We start from the raw sequence: 23,423 nt of genomic DNA, 5'->3' as shown, positions 1-23,423 counted from the left end.
AATAAACATCCATCTTTAAAACTTTTATTCTCCACTCAGTTGCATTTATGAGACATTATCCTTGTATGGATCCTACAAACAAGAACCTACAAATATGCCTGCCTGGATTAAAGCTGAGGGAGAGCAGTAACTCTTCATCAAGATGTTGGTTACAAATTAACTTTGTTAATGGTCAGTGTACAAAGGCTTGTCCACATGTTGTTTCAGGAAGTAGATTGATTCTGTTGCTGTTCTGTGGAAACATGAAATGTCATTCATTTAACTTTTTTAGATCAATAACTTTGCAGAGATTGCTATAATTAAGGGTTGTATGCAGAGAGAAAGAGGGTTGTGGATAGAAGGTGAATGGGAAACCAGTGCATAATCTGATACTGAAAATGCCTGAAATCTTAGGAAGGCCAGCATTTATTTAATTTTTCAAAAAAAAAAGTTTTACAATATGTTTGAAGTCCATTTAGCTAGAGCAGTTTAGACAACCTAGTAACAGTAGAACTATATGAGTCAAGATAGTCTAAGAGTAGAAACCAGATTGCTTTTCTAGGGAGCGATACTAGGTTTTATTAGCTGAGCTAATATAATTGTGAAAAGCAGAAGAGGATTTGGGCTCACTAGCCTCTGTGATTCAAGGAAGATTTCAAGGGCCTTTGGCATTGATATGAATAGGTCTGCTCTAATTTGACATGCTATAAGTGATTTATACTCCTTTTTTCTTTCACTTTAGATTCTAAAAGCCAATTACACATGCATTGGCATTCTCTTTGCCAATTCACTGAAGCCTGTGAGCCTATACGTGAAGCTGGGCAGGAATATATCATGTGTGTGATCTTCTCTAGAAAGTGCTAATTATAACCCCATTTTGTATGAAGTGGTTACATATTAGGGCTATGAAATGGCAGATAAATTGTAGCTGACTTCTTTTCTGTGAACATAGCTAGAGGTAAAATACATACATGTATAGATACAGCCTCTCCCCAAACATCCCCATGGTATATGTGTATTCAGGAGGAGAGGGAAAACACTGGGACAAGAGAAGCGGTTCTCACGAAGTCAGTATATTTTTATGGTTCTTATTACAGATTTAAGGGCTCAAAATTATCCCATACACAATGAACAGGCTGTTACCACCATATCCAAAGGACATAGCCAAACAAAAAGAACATGAATGGAATTTTATTCTGCCAAGGACTTCTAGAATTGTATTGACAGAGGAAAATACAGTTGCTGGGTAAATTCAGCAATGCCAGAAAATATACTGCTGAAAACATTTTGAGCATGCAATTATGTGTATGTTACCGATTAAAGTTTTCATCTCTGAGTGTCTAGGAATGTGCCCTTTCTGTAACAATGATCTATCTTCAGGACTGCTTTTCAGGCAGTTGCACGTGTGAGCAGCAGAGACAGCAGCTGAGAGGCAATTCACAATTACCTTGTAATGCTCAGTAAGATACATATGTGCCCTGCACAGTTCTCTACATGGCCTATGCAGATATATATGTGTAATACATGAATTCTAAGACAGCATCCTTGAACTGCAGTTTATTTTTATTGAAATAAATGGAAATAGTCTTGGTGATGGTGTTAGCATGTGAATTGGTGTTTGCTGAATGAGGTCCACAATAACTGCTAAAATTAACCAGTTACAGAATTAGAATGTTAAAAGAAAAAGAAAAAAAATTCTGTTAGTATTTAAACCCAGAAGATATTCAGTTAAATGTCCAGCTCTGCATTCTTCTGTGATAGACATCAGCAGTGAAATAGCAGCACCATTTTTCATTCAGTGAAAACTGTATTTCAATACCACACTAATACTGGAGTACAAACTGAAGATGTAATTAAGCAAAAGAAAAATCATGACTAATCTAACTTGCAGCATTTGACAATCATTAGTAACTTAGCAGTGGTGGCAACAGGAAAAATAGTAACATAGACAAAACAGCTTAGATGCTTTTTGATTTTAATTTTTGATTTAAAGTAAATGTGAGTTTGACAGTATCTACAAAAATGGTCCCAGCCCCTTTGATGTTCCAAATATTAGTGCTGCTCCCATCTAGCAGAAATGCTTGGAGGAGTACTTTTGTAGTAGCTAAACTAGATGGTGTTTTCCTATTGTAGAAATAGAAGAGGTAGAGAGAAACTGTGGACCTCGGACCGCAGTTAATGTCCAGGAGGCAGCTCCTTACTGAGCAGTTAGTAGAAAATACAGGGCTTGCATTTCTGTTTTGCAAGGCATCCTAGATATACCCTTTCTCCAAAACGAAAATTGTGTTATTAAGATCCACCTTTGCAAACCAGGTGCCGTGCAGAGTCTGAAGCACAAAGTACTTTCTGCCTGTGTAGCCCTTAAACATCCCCCCTGTACTCCGGCGCTGTGACTGCGGAGTTACCACCGGCACAAAGGACGATCGGTCACCAGCAGGTGAACACTGTGGAAAGCGAAGTTGTAGAGGGTGTTTTAGCAACTGCTCGAGTATATTCTTCACATCGCCAAAAGAAGGGTCCCGGTGTGAGTGCACAGACATCCCCTGTCCCCTCAAGGGCGAGCACCGGAGCGCGCATGGTCCACGGCCGCGCCGGGCGGGTCCCCGCAGAACTGAACACAGGTAGAGGCACTTCCTGTAGGCAAAATGAAAGGGAGGGGAAGGGAGTTTTCCTTTGATCTCCCTCAAAACCCAATCAGGCCAGCTCAGCTGGGCGCTGATTCTCCGTCTGTCCCTCCTACACCTTTCCCAAAGGCCCAATGGCCTTGGCCCCCGGGGAGATTGACTAGAGTCACGTGAGCTGCACCGCGGGCAGGTAACTTGGGCGAGGGGAAGGGAATGGGGAAAAAAAAAAGAAAACTGCTCCAGCCCAGGCTGGATTTCTGCCATGATGTCAGGAGGGAAGCAACCCACAGCTTGCTAATTTCACCTCCTAATCAGCCCCGGGAAGGAGATCACCGGGAGCAGGTAGAAATGGGAGCTTTCTCCATTGTTGTTGACTTCCAACATCCTAACCAGCTCTTTCGATATTGTGACTCCTTGTTTGCTCCTTTCTCCTTTGATTATTTAGCGGTAGGGGGTGAGCCTCGTGGGATTTTTTTTGTTCTTGTTTGTTCGCGTATCTTTTTTTGTTTTGTTTTCTTTTTCTGTCTTTTTTTTTTTTCTTCCTTTTTTTTTTTTTTTTTTTTTTTGACCTCTGCTTTTGATTGTAGTTGTTTCCCCCTGTGGTCATGACGGCTTCGCACAGTGACTCTTTGGTGGTGTTGTTTGGGGCAACCGCTGGTGCATATGGGGCTAAACTGGGTTCGGATGAGAGGGAGCTAATTCTGTTGGTGTGGCAAGTTGTGGACCTACACAGCAAGAAGGTACGGCTTCGACCCCCGGGCCGAGGGCGCGTTCCCCGGGCGCGGGGCGGGCAGGCGCCCGGCCGCTCGCTGCCTCCCCGGAGCCGGTTCTTAATCTCCGAAAGCACTGAGGGGAGGGAACTGGGGGAGTGGGACCCGACCGCGGGGTCACTCCCTCGAGAAGCGCCTTTTTTTCTTCCCTTTCAGAGGGAAAAAAGTAACTTTTTAAGAAAGTTTAGCCGCTTCTACCCCCCCCGTCCCGTCCTCTGTAAAACGTCTGTAGCTTCAAATCTGAAGATGGCTACGGGCTTTTGAAGGTTTGAAACATAAAGCTGCCTCCGTGAGCTCCATGTGAGCATGCTTTTCCCGGAGCTGGCTCAGGGTAACCACTGGACCCTCTGCGGCCTACTTTGGGAGACTGGGATTTTTCCCAGCCGCTATCTGGATAAGCTTTAAGAGAATGCTGACCCCATTGAATTTTTAAAATAACCTGAAAATACGCTCTAATTTTTCTTTCTGGAAGCCCTACCCTAAACAATAATAAACAATGCCCCTACAGATGAAGGGCATTGCTAAGACAAACACAGCTATCAATTACATTAACAGATTCAGGAAGCTGCCTTAATGTTACGTGATTTTCCCTTTGCAGTTAACAACTCTTGCAAAAAATCGGTGCTAACTGCAAAAGCTGTTCCATGAAAACCGGCTCCGATTCAGGGAAGCTGAGAGTGTGACCCTCCTGGTGGGAGGGGAGGAAACCCCAGGTGCAAGGTTTCGATCAACAAACGCTTCTCCTCATTGAGATTGTTATCGGGATGGTGATAGTGCAACTTGCTGATTTTTCTGCAGCCTCAATGTATTGTTAAAAACAGCCAATTCGATTGTTCCTCACTGTTATCCACAATTTCTTAAATGATTTTAGGTAGGGACTCTACACAAATCCCTGGTGAAAGCAGACAATTTGGATTTAAGTGACCAGTGTCGTGAAGTGAGTGGCTTAACACCAGAGGGACTGGACAAAGCCGAACCACTGGACCGGGTTCTTCAGCAGGTGAGGCCCTGCTCTTGGGAGCAGGGGTTGCTCAGGGTTAAGCCTGGGGACGAGATTCAATTGATTTGTTGAAATTAATGGACTTTATTTTGCCTTTCACTTTGAAACCACTGGCAGGGTTTGTGCTGATCTTAAAGCCAACCCAAAAGAGACCTTAATCATTTGAAATGGGAACCCTGTAATTCTGGAAAAGTTACATACAATACCAGAGTATCTGAGCTGGTGCACTAGTCCTTGGAAGATCTGGCTTCTCATTATTTCAATAGGTCTACTTTTGTTCCAAATTTCTTTTATGCAAACCTTAAAAAGAGTAGGGTGATAACTGCACTACTTAATTTAGCAGTGCTAGTAAAACATTCAAAATTCAGTTTGTTTATTTTAATCTACAGGTTCATTGATCTAATGTCTATTAAAGACCTTGTCCTTATTTGTTATTCTGAAAGTGAGTTGAAAACTTTAAAACTATGCTTTCACAAAACATCAGCTGTGTTTGTTGTACCCCTCTCATTTCCAGATGAGCCTAATTAGTTTAGTGGATTATAAAGTGATTGGTTTGGTTTGGTTTTGGTTTGGTTTGGTTTGGTTTGTTTTCCCCCCCCCCACGACTTCTGTATTTTTCTCTTTGATTCGTTTAATATTACACCGAGAGTGTAATTCTGTAAATTTATTTGATCCTTGCCAGTCAAGAGTCCTAAGTTACCTAAAAGATTTTAATGCAAGTAGCGTACGCCTATGCAGTTCCTGCAAGTTTGTTTGCCTTCCCTGTGTCTTCTTTATATGAAATGTACTTGAATGGAAAAATACAATGGTGAGTTTTTGTGTAACATATAAAACTGGTTTTCCACACCTTGTCTGAATCATTCATAGGTGTGTTTCGGCAAGAAACTTGCCTAGGCAGTAGAACAGGTTCATGTTGCTGTAACTTCTGGTGACACAGATAACTTGGCAGACTAGGTTCTAACCCTCTTTGATACTGAGTAGTTAATACTTCACTTGAGTTAGTATCTTGGAAAATAGAAATGTGTAATTTTTATGTGTCTTAAAATTTGTCAACATGAGCTACAGATGGCATTTATTGTACCTATGCTAGTTTTGTTAGAGTCCAAGACCAAGAGGTGATTTCTTTTTTAAAAAAAGCTTCAAAATAACCCCTGAGAAAATGTGCAGCTGCAGGTTTGATCTTGTCCCAGATCTTGAACTAAAGACATCAGCTCAGCCTAGTACACTCCGTTTACCTTTATAACAGACACACTTTAATTATGCTCAATACTTTATGAGAGATTGTATCTTACTGCCATAAATTGCACTGTAGGTGGGTCTGCTTTAGCAAATAAAAGGAAATACTACCTTTGTGTGTAGGTGGGTAGAGACTCTTGAAAAACATTTTTTTTTTTTTCCCCTCATTTTTTTTTTTGGCATATCTATGCAACTAAATAATGATTTTGCAGTTGATTGTTGGATGGCAGTGGTGATGTGGCCAGTTCTGTCGTGGGTTTTCTGGAGCACACTTTACGTACGCTCACCTCTCTTCCCCTCTATGTGTCCTGACACCATGGAAGTTAGGAGAGAATTAATGCATCCTCTCACAATGGTGGCAAAAAGGAAACTTCTATATTCTCTAATAGTAGATCATTTTCTGCACCTTCAAAGACAAGTCCATCAAATATTTTAATTGTATTTTAAGAGTGATTTGGGTATTTGTCAACACATTTTTTTTTCCTCAGTTAAATGTTTTGATTAGCAAAAGCACACCTGGGTGAAGAAGTGGTTATTTGGAAAGAAGGAGGAAAAGAAAATAAACTTGTACCTTGATTGGAAATGGTGTCATAGAGTATGTGAAATTAGCCTTCCACACCCTGGTTGGATGGTGGTAGAAAATTTGATGATGCAGCTGAAAATTGCACACTTTAGCACACATCTCAACCATCTAAATGAAAGTTTCAGTGCCTGCTTCTGCCTTTTGCCTTGGGTACTTAGTCTGTACATGCAGAAGGAAGTAAGAATCTCTAAGCACAAATCCATTGCAATTTTTATCTCTGCTTCAGAGGTTTCTCCCAACCTCAGCTGTTCTGTAATTCTGATTCTGAGATTTGTAATCGGTAAACAGTAGATCACTTGCTGTGGGTCTTGAGTTTTTCCACAGAAAAGTTTTTTTCCACAGAAATCCTCCTTCTCTTACTGTTTAGGTCCCTTTCCAGCAATGGTAGGGTCTATCAAAAGTTTATGGTGAAGTATTTACTCTGCTTGTCACAAGGCACTTAAACAAACGATGTATCATTTCAATTTGACTTCATATCCTTACAGTGTTACGTATTACACAACATACTACCTGAGTTTGTCTTAAGAAATAGTCTAAAATAGGGTTCCCCGCTGGTGTATTTTTGCTGAGTAATTTTACAAAGTGAGGTCCTGAAGCACAGTGCTCCTGAATAACCAAGGTGTTTGCCGCAGCGTATGCTCCACGCATTTTGCTGCAAGTTGTTATGCTTGTGCAGGGTAACAAGCATTTGATTCCACAGATGCTAGTGCATTTATGGGGTCAAGATGTGTTTTCTGATAGATGATGTGCAATGTTCCAATAGCTATGGTTGAGATGGGGAGGAGAGAAAGATCCTGGTAATGTCCGAATAGTTACCTGAAGTCATAAAATGTGTGCCCTTTGGAACATTCTGCTTGATGTATTTAATTCGTAATGACATTAATAACTTACCTGTTGTTGGACCAGTAACTTACAGCTGCTGACTGAGGTATGTCGTTGTAGTTTCAGAATGCTACTGAGTAGAAAAATACGAGGTTTGTTTTTTTTTTCTCAGGAAAAGTAGGTGTTCTCTTATTGAAGTGTGTATCCGGAACTGTCTTGAACCTGTGATGCAAGCCTCTAAATATCCATTACCTACACTGCTTGCTAAAGGGAACAGTTTCTTTCTGCACTGCTGGGACGTTCTTGCTAGGTTTTATTGTTCACATCCTCAAATCACAAAACTGCCTTATCTAGCATATTTTTCTAAATAACTGCTGGAATTTTATGGTTTTCCACTTTCAAGCTTTTAAGGGAGAGAATTATTTTCGGGTTGCTCTTTGAAACCTTGCAGGAGTGGAAGGTTGCTTTTCAAGAGCCAAACCAAAATGAAGTTTGCCTTTCTCTCAGCCCCATTACTGGATCATAAGAAAGCTGACATCTTAATATGCTTCTCTGAGTCTAGCCATCGGGGTTTTAAGTTGAAGATTGAATACTAATTTGAAAGTGTTGTGGATATCTTAATCCTTCCCATACAAAAAAACCTGGCTGAATCAGCATGATTTGCCTTAAGACATGTTACTTTACTTTTGCAAGGCAATATTTGCATGTCTCCCTGACAAAGGGTATGTCTTAAGAAGAGCTAATAATTTTAAAGAGCTGTTTGCAGTATTTAGCTGTAATTACTATCATACTTTGAACGGTATACACAAAAAGGGAGAGGTTCTCATGAGAACTGGGTCTGCTTTTGGACCTGTTGAAAGCATCCACATTTCATCTATGGATTGACATTTAAGTATTAAAAATTGGTTTGGAAGACTATCTGAGTCTTTCTAAAAGTTTGTTGCATTGAGTCAAGTACATCAGTGATGGATTCAATTCATATTCTTAAACACGGAAAGACAAAGCTGGGCCTTTTTTTCCCCAGTCTTATAAAAAACTATGCACAAATTGAAAATCTTGAGGGGCTGCCACTTCATCAGGTGGTTGCAAGTTACCAGTTCTCTGGAGCATGTTTGGATGCCTATTGATCATCCACATGAGCTGCAGGCACAATTTATTTTTTCACATATGTCGTGGTTTAAACCCAGTCAGGTAATTTCGTTCGCTCACTTCCCCCCCTTTCTTGCCCTCCCCCTGCTCCCGGAGGGACAGAGAGGAGAATCGAAAAGAATGCAACTCCCACGGGTTGAGATAAGAACAGTTTAGTAACTAAGGTATAACACAGATCACTACTGCTACCACCAATGATAACAATGATAAAGGAAATAACAAGGGAAGAGAATACATCATCTCACCACCAGCCGACCGATAACTCGCCCCCCCCCAGCCCGACCAAGCTCCGACCGATACCTCCTCCAACCCTGCAGTCTCCCAGCCCTTCCGGCTAACTCCCAGTTGCATCCTGGGCATGACGTGCTGTGGTATGGAATACCCTTTGGTCAGTTTGGGTCAGGTGTCCTGTCTCTACTTCCTCCTGGCTTCCCCTCCTCCCTGGCAGAGCATGAGGCTCACAAAGTCCTTGGCCAAACCTAAACATCACTATCAGCTCTGTTCCCAAGCTGAAAGTCAAAACACTGCACTGCACCAGCTACCAAGGAGGAGAAAAATGACTGCTACTGCTGAACCCAGGACAACATAACAACAAATTCAGCAAGAAACAAGCTTGTTAGATTAGTAGTTGGAAACAAATGGGATGTGGGGAGAGGAGGAAGAGCCAGTGAATTCCTCTAACCTGACAAACTGGTTACAAATTTTTTTTAATTTTTTTTTTTTTTTTTTTAGAGAAACTTGTTCTGCAGCCTCTTCTTCACAAAGCACCAGCTAGAAGTTTTCTTGGCTCACTTGCCAGCTGTCACAAATGCATTTTGGATAAAAGATTTCTTAAAAAATTATTTTTTTAATGCATCTCTGAACCTTCAGTCTGCAGAAAAAAAAGCCTGAAAATGCAGGATGATTTTTTTTTTTTGTTGTTTGGTTTTGAGTCTTGTGGTTGGTCTTACAACTTCACATTATTTGGTGACTGCGTCACCTCAGTAAACCCGTTTTGGAACATTTACAGGATCCGAGTTCAGAAGTTTTGGAGCAGGTGTTTGGCAAACATTTGGCAAGTGTTACTCAGCAAGCTGCTCTCTCCACAACAGATACTTAGGGGGTAGTTTCACAAGATTTGCCTTTAGCAGTGAAGCCAGCTTCTTTCTTGCCCCTGCACCATACTTTGCCATCTTTTCTTGTTGTGGCAGTAAAACTCTTTGTGAAGCTGAGCTGTAAACAGGATCACTGAAATAAGCAGGTAGGGTGGGAACTTCTGAGATGCTTTGCTGTCCAAGCTTATGTCCCATGAAACTACATGATCCAACATGTTTGGTGATATCTGCTTAAGGTATTTCTGCCCCCGCATCACATTCTCAAGCTGCAGTTGAACAAAAACTTTTTAGTGGCACCATTTACTTAGGTAGGTGCTGCTTCATGGACCTCCCTCAACAATTTTATTCTGCCAATACAAAGGTTTTGGAGGCTGCATATTAAATGAGTGGTGCAGTGTTCTGAGTGAAATAGAGTTCTGGTCTGGAGTAGCTCTGTCTGATGTACAGAGTGGAAGATTAAGTAGCTTTTCTGAGGGCACCCATGGCAGTGGGGTATGGACAAGCAGTGTGGGTGAAAGCAGAGAAATGTTTTAAGATGGGTTGACCAGCAAGCAGTTGGTATTGTGAAACTGTGGCCTTGGTTTGGGATCTGCAGTGAGTGGGAAGGATTCCCTGATAGGTACAAAGTGACCTTCAAGTTGTCAGGGCAGGTCAGTGATAAAATCCTGCTTTTGCAGGAGGACAGAGTGTACTGTTTGCATGTAGCCTTATGCAGGGTTCTTAATATACATTGTCATCTACTAGCTCTTTATTTCCATTGGTAAACTTCAATGTGCATTGGTTAATTTGTGTTTGATACCTAATACTAAAATATCCTGTCTTTGCTGTGGGGAAGTAAGGGTGTGCTAATGCTTCCTGTAGCTGCAGGCTGTTAGAGTGGTTTTTTTTTTCCTTTAGTGAAAATGGATGGCTAACTTTTGTTTCAGAACCCTAGTTGTTATTCTCTTGCTGACAGTATATGTGAAAATTTTTTTCTTTACAAATCCGCTGTGCACCAGCTCCCACTACATTGTTACTGAAACACTCAAATCTGTTCCCTCAAAACCAGAGAATAGTTAATAGTAGAAAGAGTGCATCTGTTTTATCTATGTAATATATATATATGTATACATGAATATACATATGTGGATCATGTGAATGCATTTATTGTTGGCAGCATTTATGTTCTGCTAGCTTCTGGGGAAAAGCAATAACCATAGCTTCTCTGAAGGCTGCAATACTTTCATCTGAATTCCTCAATGGTTCAACTTGCTTTGTTCCTACATTTTAAGTGCATCTCAGTTCAACATGAGCAGAGAATTAGATAAAGGAATTTGTCCAAAGCTGCATATACTTATCTCTGCAAGCATAAAAATGTGGTAGTCCTGGCTGGCTGGGCTCTCTTGTCCTTAAGGTGTAAGTGCCAATATTCAGTAGAAATGAATAATTTGGTCCAGTGTTTTGAGTATGAGCCTGAGCAGACTTTCTATGACAGCAGGTGCTGTGACTTGTTCTGGTGAAGTTGAGCAGTAACATTCAATCTCTTACCATGCCTGGGTGGATTAGCATATGCAGAAAAATAAACTATAGAATCACAGAATGGTTTGGGTTGGAAAGGACCTTAAAGCTCATGCAGTTCCAACCCTCTGCCATGGGCAGAAACATCTCACACTAGACCATGTTGCACAAGGCTCTGTCCAGCTTGGCCTTGAGCACTGCCAGGGGTGGAGCATTTATGACGTTTTTAGGCAACTTGCTCAGTGCCTCACCACCCTGACAGGGAAGAACTTATTCCTTCTATCTAACCTGAACTTCCTGTGTTTCAATTTACATCCATTGCCCCTTGTCCTATCACTACGGTCCCTGATAAAGAGTCCTTCTCCAGCATTCTTGTAGGCCTCCTTCAGATACTGGATGGCTGCTATGAGGTCTCCACACAGCTTTTCCAGGCTGAACAGCCCCAGTTTTCTCAGCCCGTCTTCATAAAGGAGGTGCTCCAGCCCCTGATCATCCTTGAGGTGTCCTCTGGGCTTGCTGCAGCAGCTCCATGTGCTTCTTATGTTGGGAACGCCAGAACTGCACACAGTGCTCCAAATGGGGTCTCACAGGAGTAGATAGAGGGGTATGACTTTACAATGACTGCTCTGGAATAACTTGAAATACCTGTCCTCACTCAGCTATAATATATCTGAATACTTGAGTTTCTCTTGAAATTGTACTTGTGGCTTTTAAACAAGTCATTGGAAGACATTAAAACAGGGTAGAAGCCTTTTAGTACAGATTACTGGATTACATGATCCTCAAAGACTGTTCTTTCCTCTAACTTGCTATAAGTAGCTACTGAAAAAGTCACTTGGAGTGTGTTAATGAACAATTGTCGGTGTCCTCAAAAGTGGCTGAGGAATAATAAATGAGGAATGAAGGATTTATTTTCTACCACTTTGACAGTAAATTCAGTGCTTCTATCAGTTCTCACATGTTAACATGGAAGTAGCTTAGAAAACTGTTTGTGGATGCTCTGGTTCGTCTGCAAACTTCCACTGTTTCTCTCTTCCTCTGGTAGCATTTTATCTAGTTCTCATTACAGCTTTTGAAAGGGTTCATAGTTCTTGCATCTGTGTGTTGATTTATTTGGATTAAAAAAAAAAACCCACAAAACACAACCCCCCCCCCCAAAAAAAAAAAAAACACCCAAAAAACAAACCCACAAAAAACACCCCACCACAAATCCAAAACAACAATCTCCCCTCCCCCCCCCAAAAAAAAAAAAAAGAAAAAAAGAAAAAAGCAACCAACCAAAAAAAACATCTGAAAATCACCACACTGAAGTTCTGCAGTTTTTTCTGCAAAAGATCTTGGGTAGTCAAGTGTTGCCAAACAAGAGCAGCATCGCTGTCAACATGTTGCAGCACTTGTTGCTGAACAGTTAGGTTAAAGGCTGATGCACAGATACTGGAATAGCTCCTACCAGCAAGGCAGTGTGGTGGCAAAAAAAGTAAAAAAGCTGATTGGAGAAGATTTTTTTTCTTTTTTTGCTTTCTCCCTCCATTTTTTTTTTTTTTTTTTTTGCAATGTGTCAGCCCTGTTTTGTAATTTATGTGGTTAAAATTGAAATTTTTATGTCTCAATTAGAAACATAAGCAGCATTTTTTCCTCACATTCTTGTCTTTGCCATCTCTTGTCTGCTCTGTAAAAGCTTTTTTCACTTTTCTTTATAATAGCTGCTGCTTTGCTTCAAAATTGCAGAACTATCATGTTGTTTTCCTTCGTGATCAATTTTTGTTAGCTACAACCTTATTTCAGGAAATGAGGGCAATAATGGTACTCTGAAAGACATCTTCATCTGTGTGTCATAAGGAGCTACTGAATCAGAAGTCATGTTTGCCCTGTAAAACTTCAATGGGTTGCTCTGATAAACATGTGTTGATGTTCTTTAAACTGTTCACAACTTACTCCAGTAGACTTTTATACAATAACCTCTGTTATTGCTTTGCTTATAAACAGCTGCTTTACTAATCTGTCCCTCATTCATTAAATCCACATGCTCTGAAGATAAATGCGAGTTCCAAGATATATATTATGCAAAAGGCATTGGCAATTGAAATGTAAATGAAATTTAAATGAAATTAAAATGAAATTTAAATGCTCACCACTTCCATTTAAAAATATTTAAAGTTCTCTTTCACTACCTTTCTTTGTAGATCTATAGTGGGCAGAGAAGGACAAAAAGTGTTGAGAAATAGATACTGGGTTAGAACTAAAGCATGGGAAAGAAACTTAATTTGAAGATTAAGAAACAGCTCTATTCTCTTTTGCAAAAACTTGGCTCCTGTAATGATTTTGGACACCTGAAATTTAAGTATGTGCTTTAACATTATAATAGATTTTGTAGACATTGGCAGTGTGTAAAATTAAATGCCTTTACAGAAATTGTGGTAGAATGCCTTTCCTGATAAGTGAATCTCTTGCAGTGAATTGCACTAAGACTGAAGTAGAGCTATAGTATGCAACTTGGAAAATAAAAGTGCAAAAACCACTGTGTTTTGTGAGTAGATCTTATTGTAGCTGTGTGCCTAAAAGTTGATTTGGGAATCCTTTGCAGCTGAAGAGAGACACAAAACAGTGTATAACACATCAAACCTCTTGAATTAAATAATTATTGGATTGGAGGGGGTCGCAAGAGACTGAGAACTGGAAAATGTATAGCAGTCACAAAAATATGACTATGACAGAGTTTTGGGGTATGCTTGATTGATTATTTGAGTGTAATAGCCAGTGTTATTTCTTATAGCAGAATTAAATGGTTACAGGATGAACTTGTGCATATTGTAAAGTACGTAAAATGGCACCATGTAAATATGACGTGCAGGAGAAGAAAACTGCTCATCTCATGGTATGCTTAATGAAACAAAAGAAAGCATAAATCAATTCCCCTCTCCCAGTAAGTCTCAGACATTAAGAACCGATCACAGGAACCTGTGTGACCTGTTTCATATGCCGGACAACTCATACTAAGTCTTTCACTTTGGAAACAAGAAGCTGCCTGAGCAAGAAGCTATAAGAGGAAGCAACATCTAAATAATGTCACCATTATAATGTTATCATTAATGTCCTTGGTCTGTATTGGGCAGGTCTGAATCACTTGCCCAAATATAAGTTCTGATATTACTCAGTTATGAACTGCTAAAAGTTAGGAGGCAATAATCTCTTATTCTCTTTTTTACTTTATAACAATCAAACATAATTAATTTCTGATGCATGAAGTCACTGTCCTCATCTCTGACTTTAAAATTTCAGAAATTAAAGGCAAGCTGGTTTAGGCATCTACTTCCACTTCTGCATTATGTTTTTGTGAAAGCATGTTGAATAAGAAAGGGGGAACTCCCCATTTCTGAAGCAGGGAAGAGTGAGTTAATAGAAGTTCTACTTTTTCATTGATGTTTGTGTGGGTTTTAACAAAAATTGCTCAGATTCTTCATGGATCACAGCTGTTATTCAGGAATATCTGTGCCTGTGATATTCTTATTTGTAGTATCAGTTTGAAGGAGAGGCACGAATATGAGAGAATCTTGAAGGAAACACTGAATTGTGGATAACATATGTCTTCTTTCTTTCTGTATCTCTACTTCTTTTTACTTTCCCTGGATACTAATACAAAAGCAACTTGAAAAAGAATCCAATAGAAAGAAATGCTGTAATTTTGCAGGTATTGGCTATTCTCCCACAAGTGGTTATGCTTGCACCACAAACAATGAGGTAGTGTTGAGTAAATACAGCAGTACCATGCATTACAGTCAGTACAGCTAGTGCTAAAGATCACATTGCTAGTGAAAGTTTGTCCTTGAAACAGAGGTAAGTGGAAATGGTGGAGCTATAGAAAGAACACTGTGAGAGGGAGCCTGGGCTTAAATCAAGGTTTTAGGAAGAATTGCAGCCATGGCATTAATTAAAACATAAGGTTTGGAAAGTATGTTTGACCTTGTCTTTCAGGCTGCAATGACTTGCTCTGTGAGCTGAACTGATAGCAAGCAGCCTGTGAGGAGTGTGAGGCACCATGTAATCCTGCTTAAAATGTAGGTAAAAGCTTGACAGTATGGATTTTTTGCACTACTAATATTCAGAGCTTCCTTTTGCTTAAAGACCGACTCGTAAATAATCTATGTTAACGAATGCCAAGGCATTCTGCAAGATGTATATCTATTCTGCATTATTTTGTTGTATTTGGTAGCTAGTGACCTTTTCATACAGGTTAATTTAAAGATGAAAACTTATTTTATCACAGTGTTTCCTTATTTAGCAGTTTCCTGACACATAGTAGTAAAGTAAGTCCCAAGAACTGTGAAATTCTTATGTTGCTGGAATGGGGTGCTTTATCTTTCACAAGGCTAACTTCAAGTAGTTTATTTGTGGAATACTGTGCATATTTCAACACTCTTTTATTAAAACAGATTGTGCTTTTGAAGATAAAAGCTGTGATCTGATTGCCATGACATTTAGATGGCCTTGAACCATGGTCTTACCTTTTATGCCTAATGCATTACCTAAATTTGATGCTGTAGACACCATAGCTGGAAAGCTTGCAGATACTCCAGTGTTGCAATTTCCATCTAAGAAACAACTAATAAAAAATGGGCATATCATGCTCAAATGGCATGTCTTGAACAGATCTTTTTCTTGGCAGAAGGTTAGATTTTTGCATTCTTTCCTAGGAAGAATTACTACTTTCAGTTAGCTATTGTTTACTTTGTCACACAGAGACCCAGGCCATATAAAAAGATCCAAAGAAAGAAATTATAAGGAAGCTTAACCCTTGAGACAGTTTATCACAGTCTTGAATCACAATGATTTGTTTTCTATGCTCTACCAACTGTTAGTGGACAAAGCACGATGACTATTGTTCCATTTCTGTATTTCGTATTCTACCTGTTCCTGAACTGTGTTAAACAAACCTATTTTAATGCAGAAAGTTAGTTGTAGTCTACCCTCATGTAAGCTGAAAGTTTTCAGGGCATCTATGTAATTCTCAAGGAGCATATTTTGTGGAATGTAAGGATGTGATAAACTTCCATTTTTTTTTCCCTTGACCTCTTGCAGTCAGTATAAAAGGTCTATGCAGGCTGTGTGTCTTCCTGACTTGAGAGCTCTGTGTGACAACAATGAGGAAGAGGACAGGGTGATGTTCCTTCCTGGTAGTTCAGCTTCCCAATAAAGTAGAAGATAAAAGTGGATATCTAAAATAACTTAAAAAAAAAAAATTTTTTTTTTAAACTATTGAATTTTTTTTAACTACTACTTCTTTGAAGAGTCATGATGACTGGAATTTTATGACAGAATGCAGAGCATGGGGTAGTTGAGACCTTAACCCTGTTACCTTTGTTAGCTCATGCCACAGGTGGAGAGGAATTAGTTTCTTTTTATGAGAGGTAAGAGCGTGAGTTTATGTCTGTATAGACACCCAGTTCAGGTGGAAGCTCTTTTGGAACACCAGCAGGATGTGGGGTAGCTGCTTTGCTGTTGTTGGACCTCTCCTCAGGAAAGAATACAAAAATGGCAAGATTAGTAGGTAGTAATAAGCAACATAATATACCTGGGGAGAAGATCATCTACAGTGTTTAAAGCTCAGGGCCACATTCTGCATCTGAGGCTGAGGAGAACAAACCTGCTCTTACACTTGCAAATTCCAAAGTTGGATGGAAATAACTGGTTTTGGGTAATACGCATGTTTATCTCACATACATTTTTGATGGCCATTGTGGTTGATTGCTCAGTTATTTAATACGTTTTATAGTACCTCAAGAGGCATAAGGTGATATGTAACTTGACTGGTCATATTGAGCACAGTTGTAATGTCTGTGGTGTGCCAGAAGTAAAAACCATGCTTTTGTTCAGGCTAGTCTTAAGTCCCTAAAAGTTTTGGGCATCAGTGTTCAGTAGAGCAAAAAAAAATTACTTTCCTCTTAATAGGAATAATCAGACTGGCAATATTGGTTTTGAACGTTCTTAGTGAGTGGGCCTGATCTCCCTCTGTCATCTTCTGCAAGTTTCCCCTGCAAAGAAATAAAACCAAGGGGCAATTTCTTTTTCATGTTTGTGTCTGAATAGTATTTAAATATAGTAATTTTTCCTATTTTGCTAGAAGGGGAAAAGGTAGCTGCAATTTGTGGCTGCACTGTGGCTTACACTTAATTTTATTTCCTTTTAGCAGCTTCAGTACAAGGTCACTATGTAACCATTATCAGCCATGTGGAATAGCAGGTAACAGTGAAGTTAAGCAGTGAGCAAATGCAAGGGCTTGCTATGGGATTCTCTGTTTAAAAAGTTACTTAGCACAATAAAGGGTTATCATATTTGTAAATACTGCTGAAATGCAGTCTGTGCACCTCCCACTAGTATTGACATGCTTTAAATTCCTTCATAGCATGGATAAAGCTGACATTATTGCCATGGTCTTAAGAGTGAAGGAGCAGAAACTGCCCATGGAGAGTGTTGTAAATAAATGTGAAACCCTTATTGGATGTAGGAACTGAGGTGCAAAGTCCAGTCAAAAACATTTCCCAAAGCTGGTGTGTCATGGTATGTTGTGTGTGGTCAAGCTTTGTGTACCAAACCTGTGGCTTGTTACTCTTGAGATTTCTCATGCGCCATTAGAGCCTTAAAGTCTTAAGGGAGACAGTAAGGTGGCTGGATATTTGTTTTTTTTTCAGTGGTGCTCCAATCTTGTTTATGATTTGGTGGCACAATTTGGCTGCATCTCACCTTTTGATTTCCTCCTCTCTACTTCCTCCTCCCCCAGCAGACAACACATTCTTCCCCAGACACACACCCCCACACTCCCATATGTACAATCTGATGGCATTGATGTAATGACCTTTACCCTAGCTGCAGAGTAAGCAAAACAGAGCCCAAATTGATCAAAGAATCACAGAATAGCTGAGGTTGGAAGGGAACTATAGATATCTAGTCCAACCCCTTAAAACAGGGTCAGCCAGAGCTGGCTGCCAAGGACCATGTCCAATTAGGTCTTGAATATCTCCAAGGATGGAGACTCTGCAACTCCTCTGGGCAGCCTATTTCAGTGTCTGACCACTGGAGATTTACTTTCAGGAACTGCACCTGTAACTGTGTAATTGTTTTATGGTGTTTTCTGTCAATAAATTGTAGAGGACTTTCCATAAAATCAGCCTTTCAGGCAAGAACTGAAATGTCCTTGCCTGTTGAAGCAAAGCTTGGAGTAGAGAATATTCAGAGACACCTTTCTGGAGATTGTTTTCCATTTCTGTTAGCTGAAACAAGGCAGATCATTGTTATATTCTCTATGCTACCAGCAAAGAATGACCCACACCACATGCTTAGAAGACAGTCTTAAACTAATGTAGTGAATAACAGTAATGTCTAATAAGTAATGATTTTTCTTCTTTAAAACACAAGACTTCATATCATACTTCAGTCAAAACACGTGTGATATTTGTTGCAAAGTGGTAATGTGATGTTAATTTGTGTATGGGGTCTCATTCCTAGAAAAGCTGCAATTATTTTAACATCCCTTTTTCAACTGATAATTCACGTATGGTGAAGTGTGGAAGTATGCATGAAAGTTAACTCTGACATTTCTGGATTGAAAAAGAAGTGTTCTATGTGGTTGCTATTTAAGTTGTTTCTACAACATAAAATTCGTACTCTGTGTGTGAGTCTGTAGAGACCTTACAGTATTACTGTTGTTTTGGTAAGTTGTTAGATAATCTGATAGAATAAAAGATGTAGTTCTTTCACTTCATTATGTTAATAAAATGTAACAAATTTCAGGACTTAAAACATTCAGAGGTATAATGAATTGAAATTTAGAAATAAGCTTTTAAGTTTAGAAACTGTGTTAGACAGGCAAACATGAAATTTGAGCTGATCTGATGAGACTTTTAATATTATAATTTCCGTCACAATAAATCGTTTTATACATAAAAACGTGCATGTGTACACAGAGATGCATGTACCTCTGTGTTAGAGATGACTTCCTGTAGTGGTTTCTATGCTGCCCTCCACCTTTCTTCTAATAATTCACTACTGGAGGAAGTCTCTTATGTAAGTAAAATAATTTGTGAAAGAGATCTAAAATCTAGCTTCTGCTTTGCATGGACTTGTGTGCTGGTCAGAGTGGAAATTTATGGAACAAAAAAATCACATGTAGCTAATTTTCCAGGTGTGAGCTCACATTTATGTTACTCAGATAAATCTTATTCTCAAACAATGTATTTTACAGATATGTAGAGTGTATTTTCACTTTCTCTAGGGCAGTTACATATTATTAATAGTAAGAGATACTTGTCTGTCTTATGTCTTAATTTTTGACTGAAACAAGTGTGATTTGTCCTCCCACCTAGGTGTAAAGACGGTATAGAAGTCAAAGTGGGCAGGTTTTTATATGCTGATTTGTAGAAACTTGATCATGTATTGATGTGTAATCATTAAATTGTTATCTCTTGGCAATTTAGTAACATACTTGTCAATACCATTGATTAGAAATCAGGTCCCCATGCTGCGAGGACCATCCTTTTTTCAAATATTTATTAATAACTTGTATCTTTCTATTCCAGAATAGATGTTTGTTTAGCTGAAATGTGGACTACAAGCTAAGTTTCTTCTGGATTTTTACATTATGCTTTACCATAACATTCCAGACCTGGTTATATTGCAAGGATGCCTTTAATTCTGAAGTTATGTGAATAATTTGTCTTGTCTTGTGCCATTAACTGTGATAGGTCAGTAAGGCTAAAAGAGGCAACACAGAGAAGCCTTGTGCACTGCTAGAGAAAAGGATTCCATTTTGAAGACACACTAGGAGCTGCTGGAGGTCTGAGAAAGCAGCAGCCAGATTTTCTGTTACTTCTCAGAGGTGAACTAAAGAGACTGTACCCCAGAGCATGTTTGTGTTCCAGAAATGGTTCAGTTGACAGTGTGGGTGCATTCTGTAACTGGATTATCTTAGTATTTCATTACCAAGTTATGCACAGATACAGCACCAATGCAGTGGCCTTTCTCAAGGATGTGAGCTATTTTTATTTGGGGAAATGGGAATATCCAAACAACCAGAGGTTTATTTTAGCGCTTTGTGCATCATAACTATATAAAGAGCTTAATGAGAAATCATCTTGTTTCTCTAAGATCCACAGCTTTGCGCAGTTGTAGTTAAGGCAATTCGAAGGGGGCTGTATCATTTCAGCCACTTGGGATTCCTTTGCAGACAGCACATCAGCTTGTGCTGGCTGTCATCCAGCTTTGCTGCTGGCAAAACATGTCTCTTCATTCTCTTTGTACTCTCAGCTACATCACCAAAATCCTGTTCAGCCAGTTTTTCAAACTGGTGCTCAAACTTTGTCCTTCCCTCTTACCACCTCTTCTCCAAGAACTGTTTCAAGTTTCATGCAAGTAAATGTACAGAGCAGGCTGCTTGATTCTTCCTCTTCTCTCTCCAGTTTTTAATCTCAGTATTGAATTATTGAATACATTCCTTTAAATATAGAGTGATTCATCAGAGCTCTCCTAGAAAGACTGGTCTGCTGGAATAAGCAATAAAAGGTGGAGGGTGATGCCAATACATGGTGGTTCTTGCAGTTGAAATGAGGGCTGGCTGCAAGATGCAAACAGTGGTAAATAGCGCGCGCTAACTGTTCCTATGAAATGAGTAGATTAACAGGGGAGACACAGGGTGTGTGAGCTTGGTGGAGGAAGTCTTAAGGTGGGGCAGCTTTGGAAGCTAAAGTTGGGGGAGTGCTATGGAGGGCAGCATGAAGGTGAATGACAGGATGTAAATAGCAGAGATGTTTTTTTATTAGCGGAGTGAAGGAGATGTGGATGAAATTTACGAAATGACAGAGTTGTGGACAGGTTGTTCAACATGTGAGAAAGAAATTTTAATGTAAATCTGGCACTGGTCTTAACTTGTCCTTAGCTTGCTACATTTGGGTGTGTGCCAGTTTGAGGCTGATATTTGAGATGCTGCCTGAAATTTATAGTGGTGGAAAAAGAAGGCTGAAGATGGCTTTTCCTCAGGAACACTGAATTGCTTAACTTACATTCATAAACCCACACTGAAATATGTCTGCACTGGTTGGTTTAACTCCTTTTGATACATGTGGTAGGCAGTATTTATTGCTTGAGAGACTTTGAGGTCCAGTGCAATCTACAGTAATGAGAGCAGACATGCTTTTTATACTTAACATTTCCAGAATTTGGAGATATCTCATGTTGATGAAAAAAACCAGTTCAGGGTAATCCCCGATATATGCCATCTATGTGATGGTGCTTTACTCACTATTTTGTCACCTGTTTTTCTTTTGGGTGAATCTTCCCATTCACGCTCCACTACCCCATTTCTCTCCTCAGTTAACCCATGTGATAGTTAAGTTGTTTTGGATAGGAAGCATTGTTTATGTCTTCTGACTGTTCTTCCCACACTCCTTTTGCCCTCTTCTGAAGCAGTACAGTCCTAAGTTTGAAAAAGGCTGGGTTTTAAAATAGAAGTTTCTAAATAAGCACTGAACAGGGCTTGCCAACCATGTAGCAACTGTAAGCTGCTAGCCTCTACTAAGAAAAGTAGTGAATAGTTTTGATGTGGTGATTTTTCCACTGGAAAGGAGTTTGCAATGTTGAATGTTATTGCTGACATTTAATAAAGATGCAGTGCAAATACTTTGGCTCAGTTGAAAATAAAAACAAATGCTGCCTCTCATGCCTTCTTTAAACCATAGTACACTTGGAATATTTGGCTTATTGGTGTCCTTATGCAATATTTCACTCTTCTTGGTATCTTCTCTGGGCCTTCTGAAAATAGCTGTGTTGTCTATCAGTCTTTTCAGCTGTACATTGTGTGGGATACACCATCTGAAAAAAAAAAGTGACTATTTCAGTGCAACAAAACTGATTTTTGCTAACATAACTTAAACTGTTTGGCCTGAGCATTTTCTCCCTTGTCCAAACATTTTTCTCCTCTTGTTTTCTAACTTGAAGACTTTCTAAAACTACAGTTCTTCTGGTTTATTTCTGAAGCAGGTGCCTGCATACACTTGCTACTTCCCTCAGATTGTGTGTGCTGGATTTCTTCTTGTTGCTGATCAAAATAGCTCCCTAATCGCACTCTTTATATAGGCTCTTGTGCACTTTCAGAAACAAGAAGAGCAGGGTACAAAGTTGAAGGTTTGGGGAGTGTTTTATTACTGTTCCATCAGTAAGACTCTGCTTCCTTTTTGGCAAGAATGCACCTTCTGGAGGTTAATTCCTATCACCATTTCCAATCCCTTTTTACAAATATTTGCTCTTTACTGTGCCCAGAAGTTAAAACAGAAAGTAAGATGGTCCTGTATTTAGTAAGAAGACAATTCTTATGTTTGTGGTGTGAATATTTGCTCACATTCTCATTTGTTGTTGGTCTGTGATGGTGTCAGTCCCCAGAACTGCAATTCTGAAGTGGTTCCTTTTGAGTCCTCTGGAATTTTCATCCTTTTCTGGTGTTTACACATCAGAAGAAGTATTTTGAGCACTCTCAGATCTCAGTTTTTTGACTTTCAGCTACCCTTAAACAAAGACTTGCCATATAGCCTCAGGTTCTTCAAGACTTCAACTTGGGTAGGAACACAACATGAACCTAGCAGTCAGAAGGAAACTGGCTTTCTGAATCTCCAAGAGTTAGGATTAGTTGTTCGACTTTAGTGTTTGCCCACTACCAAAGCAGACAGAACCAAAGAATTGCATTGTAGAGGCTTTTTTTTTGAAGGATATTTCACCCTTATTAAGGTTTAAATTATCTTCTACTTTGGTACTACTATCTATAACTTTGGTTTATAGATTTCTATCTACATCTGTATTTTTTTATCTGCAAATTAAGCAACTTGCACAAGATGCTTGTGTAAGTGTCTCTGCTTACCCTGCTCTGCCCCTCAGTTCTCTGTCTGGGTATGTAGTAGCCACTACTACAGCATTTCTGAACTCTAATGGCAGTGGGACACTGGTTAGCTGTCCAAGCCTAGAAAGGGGCCTGGACTGTATTTGAGACATTGTTTTGAAACAAAGCATGGGTAATCGTGTCTCTGCTCCTCATGTTCAATACATGTTTTCTCCCTTGAGGAGCCTTACCTTTGGGAAGCAGATCTGTAACATTTGTTCGCACAGTGAATACAGTATAGCTAGGGATCAGATCATTGGAACATACTTTTTCTGAGCAGAGAATGTAACTGTAAGCCATTGATGATAAATCAAACCAACACGCCTTACCTCAATACAGGTTAAAAGACAGCATAAAGATATTGTCTGAGTTTCAAGTCAACTTGCAATTTGGTTTTGGGGGTGGTTGTTTTGGAGCTGCAAACTACTGCCTAGAGCAGTGGGTGGCTTCTGCATCATGACGTTAATTACTGCTTGCTTTGTGAGGTGAGGCTTTCCTGGGAGGGAGTTGCATCAAGAGGGAAGCTTAGAATAATTATATCTGTCCTCTGGAAAGTTAGCTAACAAGCTACTATTTACTGATTCAATTTGTGTAGGTACTATAATACATTAGTTGACTATTATGAGCAAGGAATTTGACACTATTATGGAGTAGTAAAAGGATGGAAAATAACATTGAGCAAGAGAAATTGAGTCCTTTCCTCTTGAGAATTAACTGTTGGGGGTTATGCATCCAGAAGTTAGTTATAACTTCTA

At 39.5% G+C, this 23,423-nt stretch overlaps 1 protein-coding gene across 5 annotated transcripts in view; it reads left to right on the top strand.

Annotated features, from left to right (window-relative positions):
• Window positions 1–2,656: 2,656 nt before the first annotated feature.
• The window catches only part of ESRP2 (epithelial splicing regulatory protein 2), a 47,207-nt gene continuing 26,440 nt past the window's right edge, over window positions 2,657–23,423 (top strand). For 3 of the 5 annotated variants that reach the window (XM_062609148.1, XM_062609150.1, XM_062609149.1), the window contains exons 1-3: window positions 2,800–2,945; window positions 3,191–3,343; window positions 4,245–4,373. In XM_062609148.1, the coding sequence (XP_062465132.1) occupies window positions 2,817–2,945; window positions 3,191–3,343; window positions 4,245–4,373 (411 nt within the window). In that variant the 5' untranslated portion in view covers window positions 2,800–2,816. The other 2 variants (XM_062609151.1, XM_062609153.1) reach the window with 2 other exon arrangements.

This window comes from Pezoporus occidentalis, unplaced genomic scaffold, assembly GCF_034315485.1.
Source record: "Pezoporus occidentalis ecotype Australia unplaced genomic scaffold, CSIRO_AGI_Poc_V1 ctg135, whole genome shotgun sequence".
Classification (NCBI taxonomy): domain Eukaryota; kingdom Metazoa; phylum Chordata; class Aves; order Psittaciformes; family Psittacidae; genus Pezoporus; species Pezoporus occidentalis.
The sequence above is the reverse complement of the archived record's forward strand: the minus strand, read 5'-3'. Positions and strand labels throughout refer to the sequence as shown.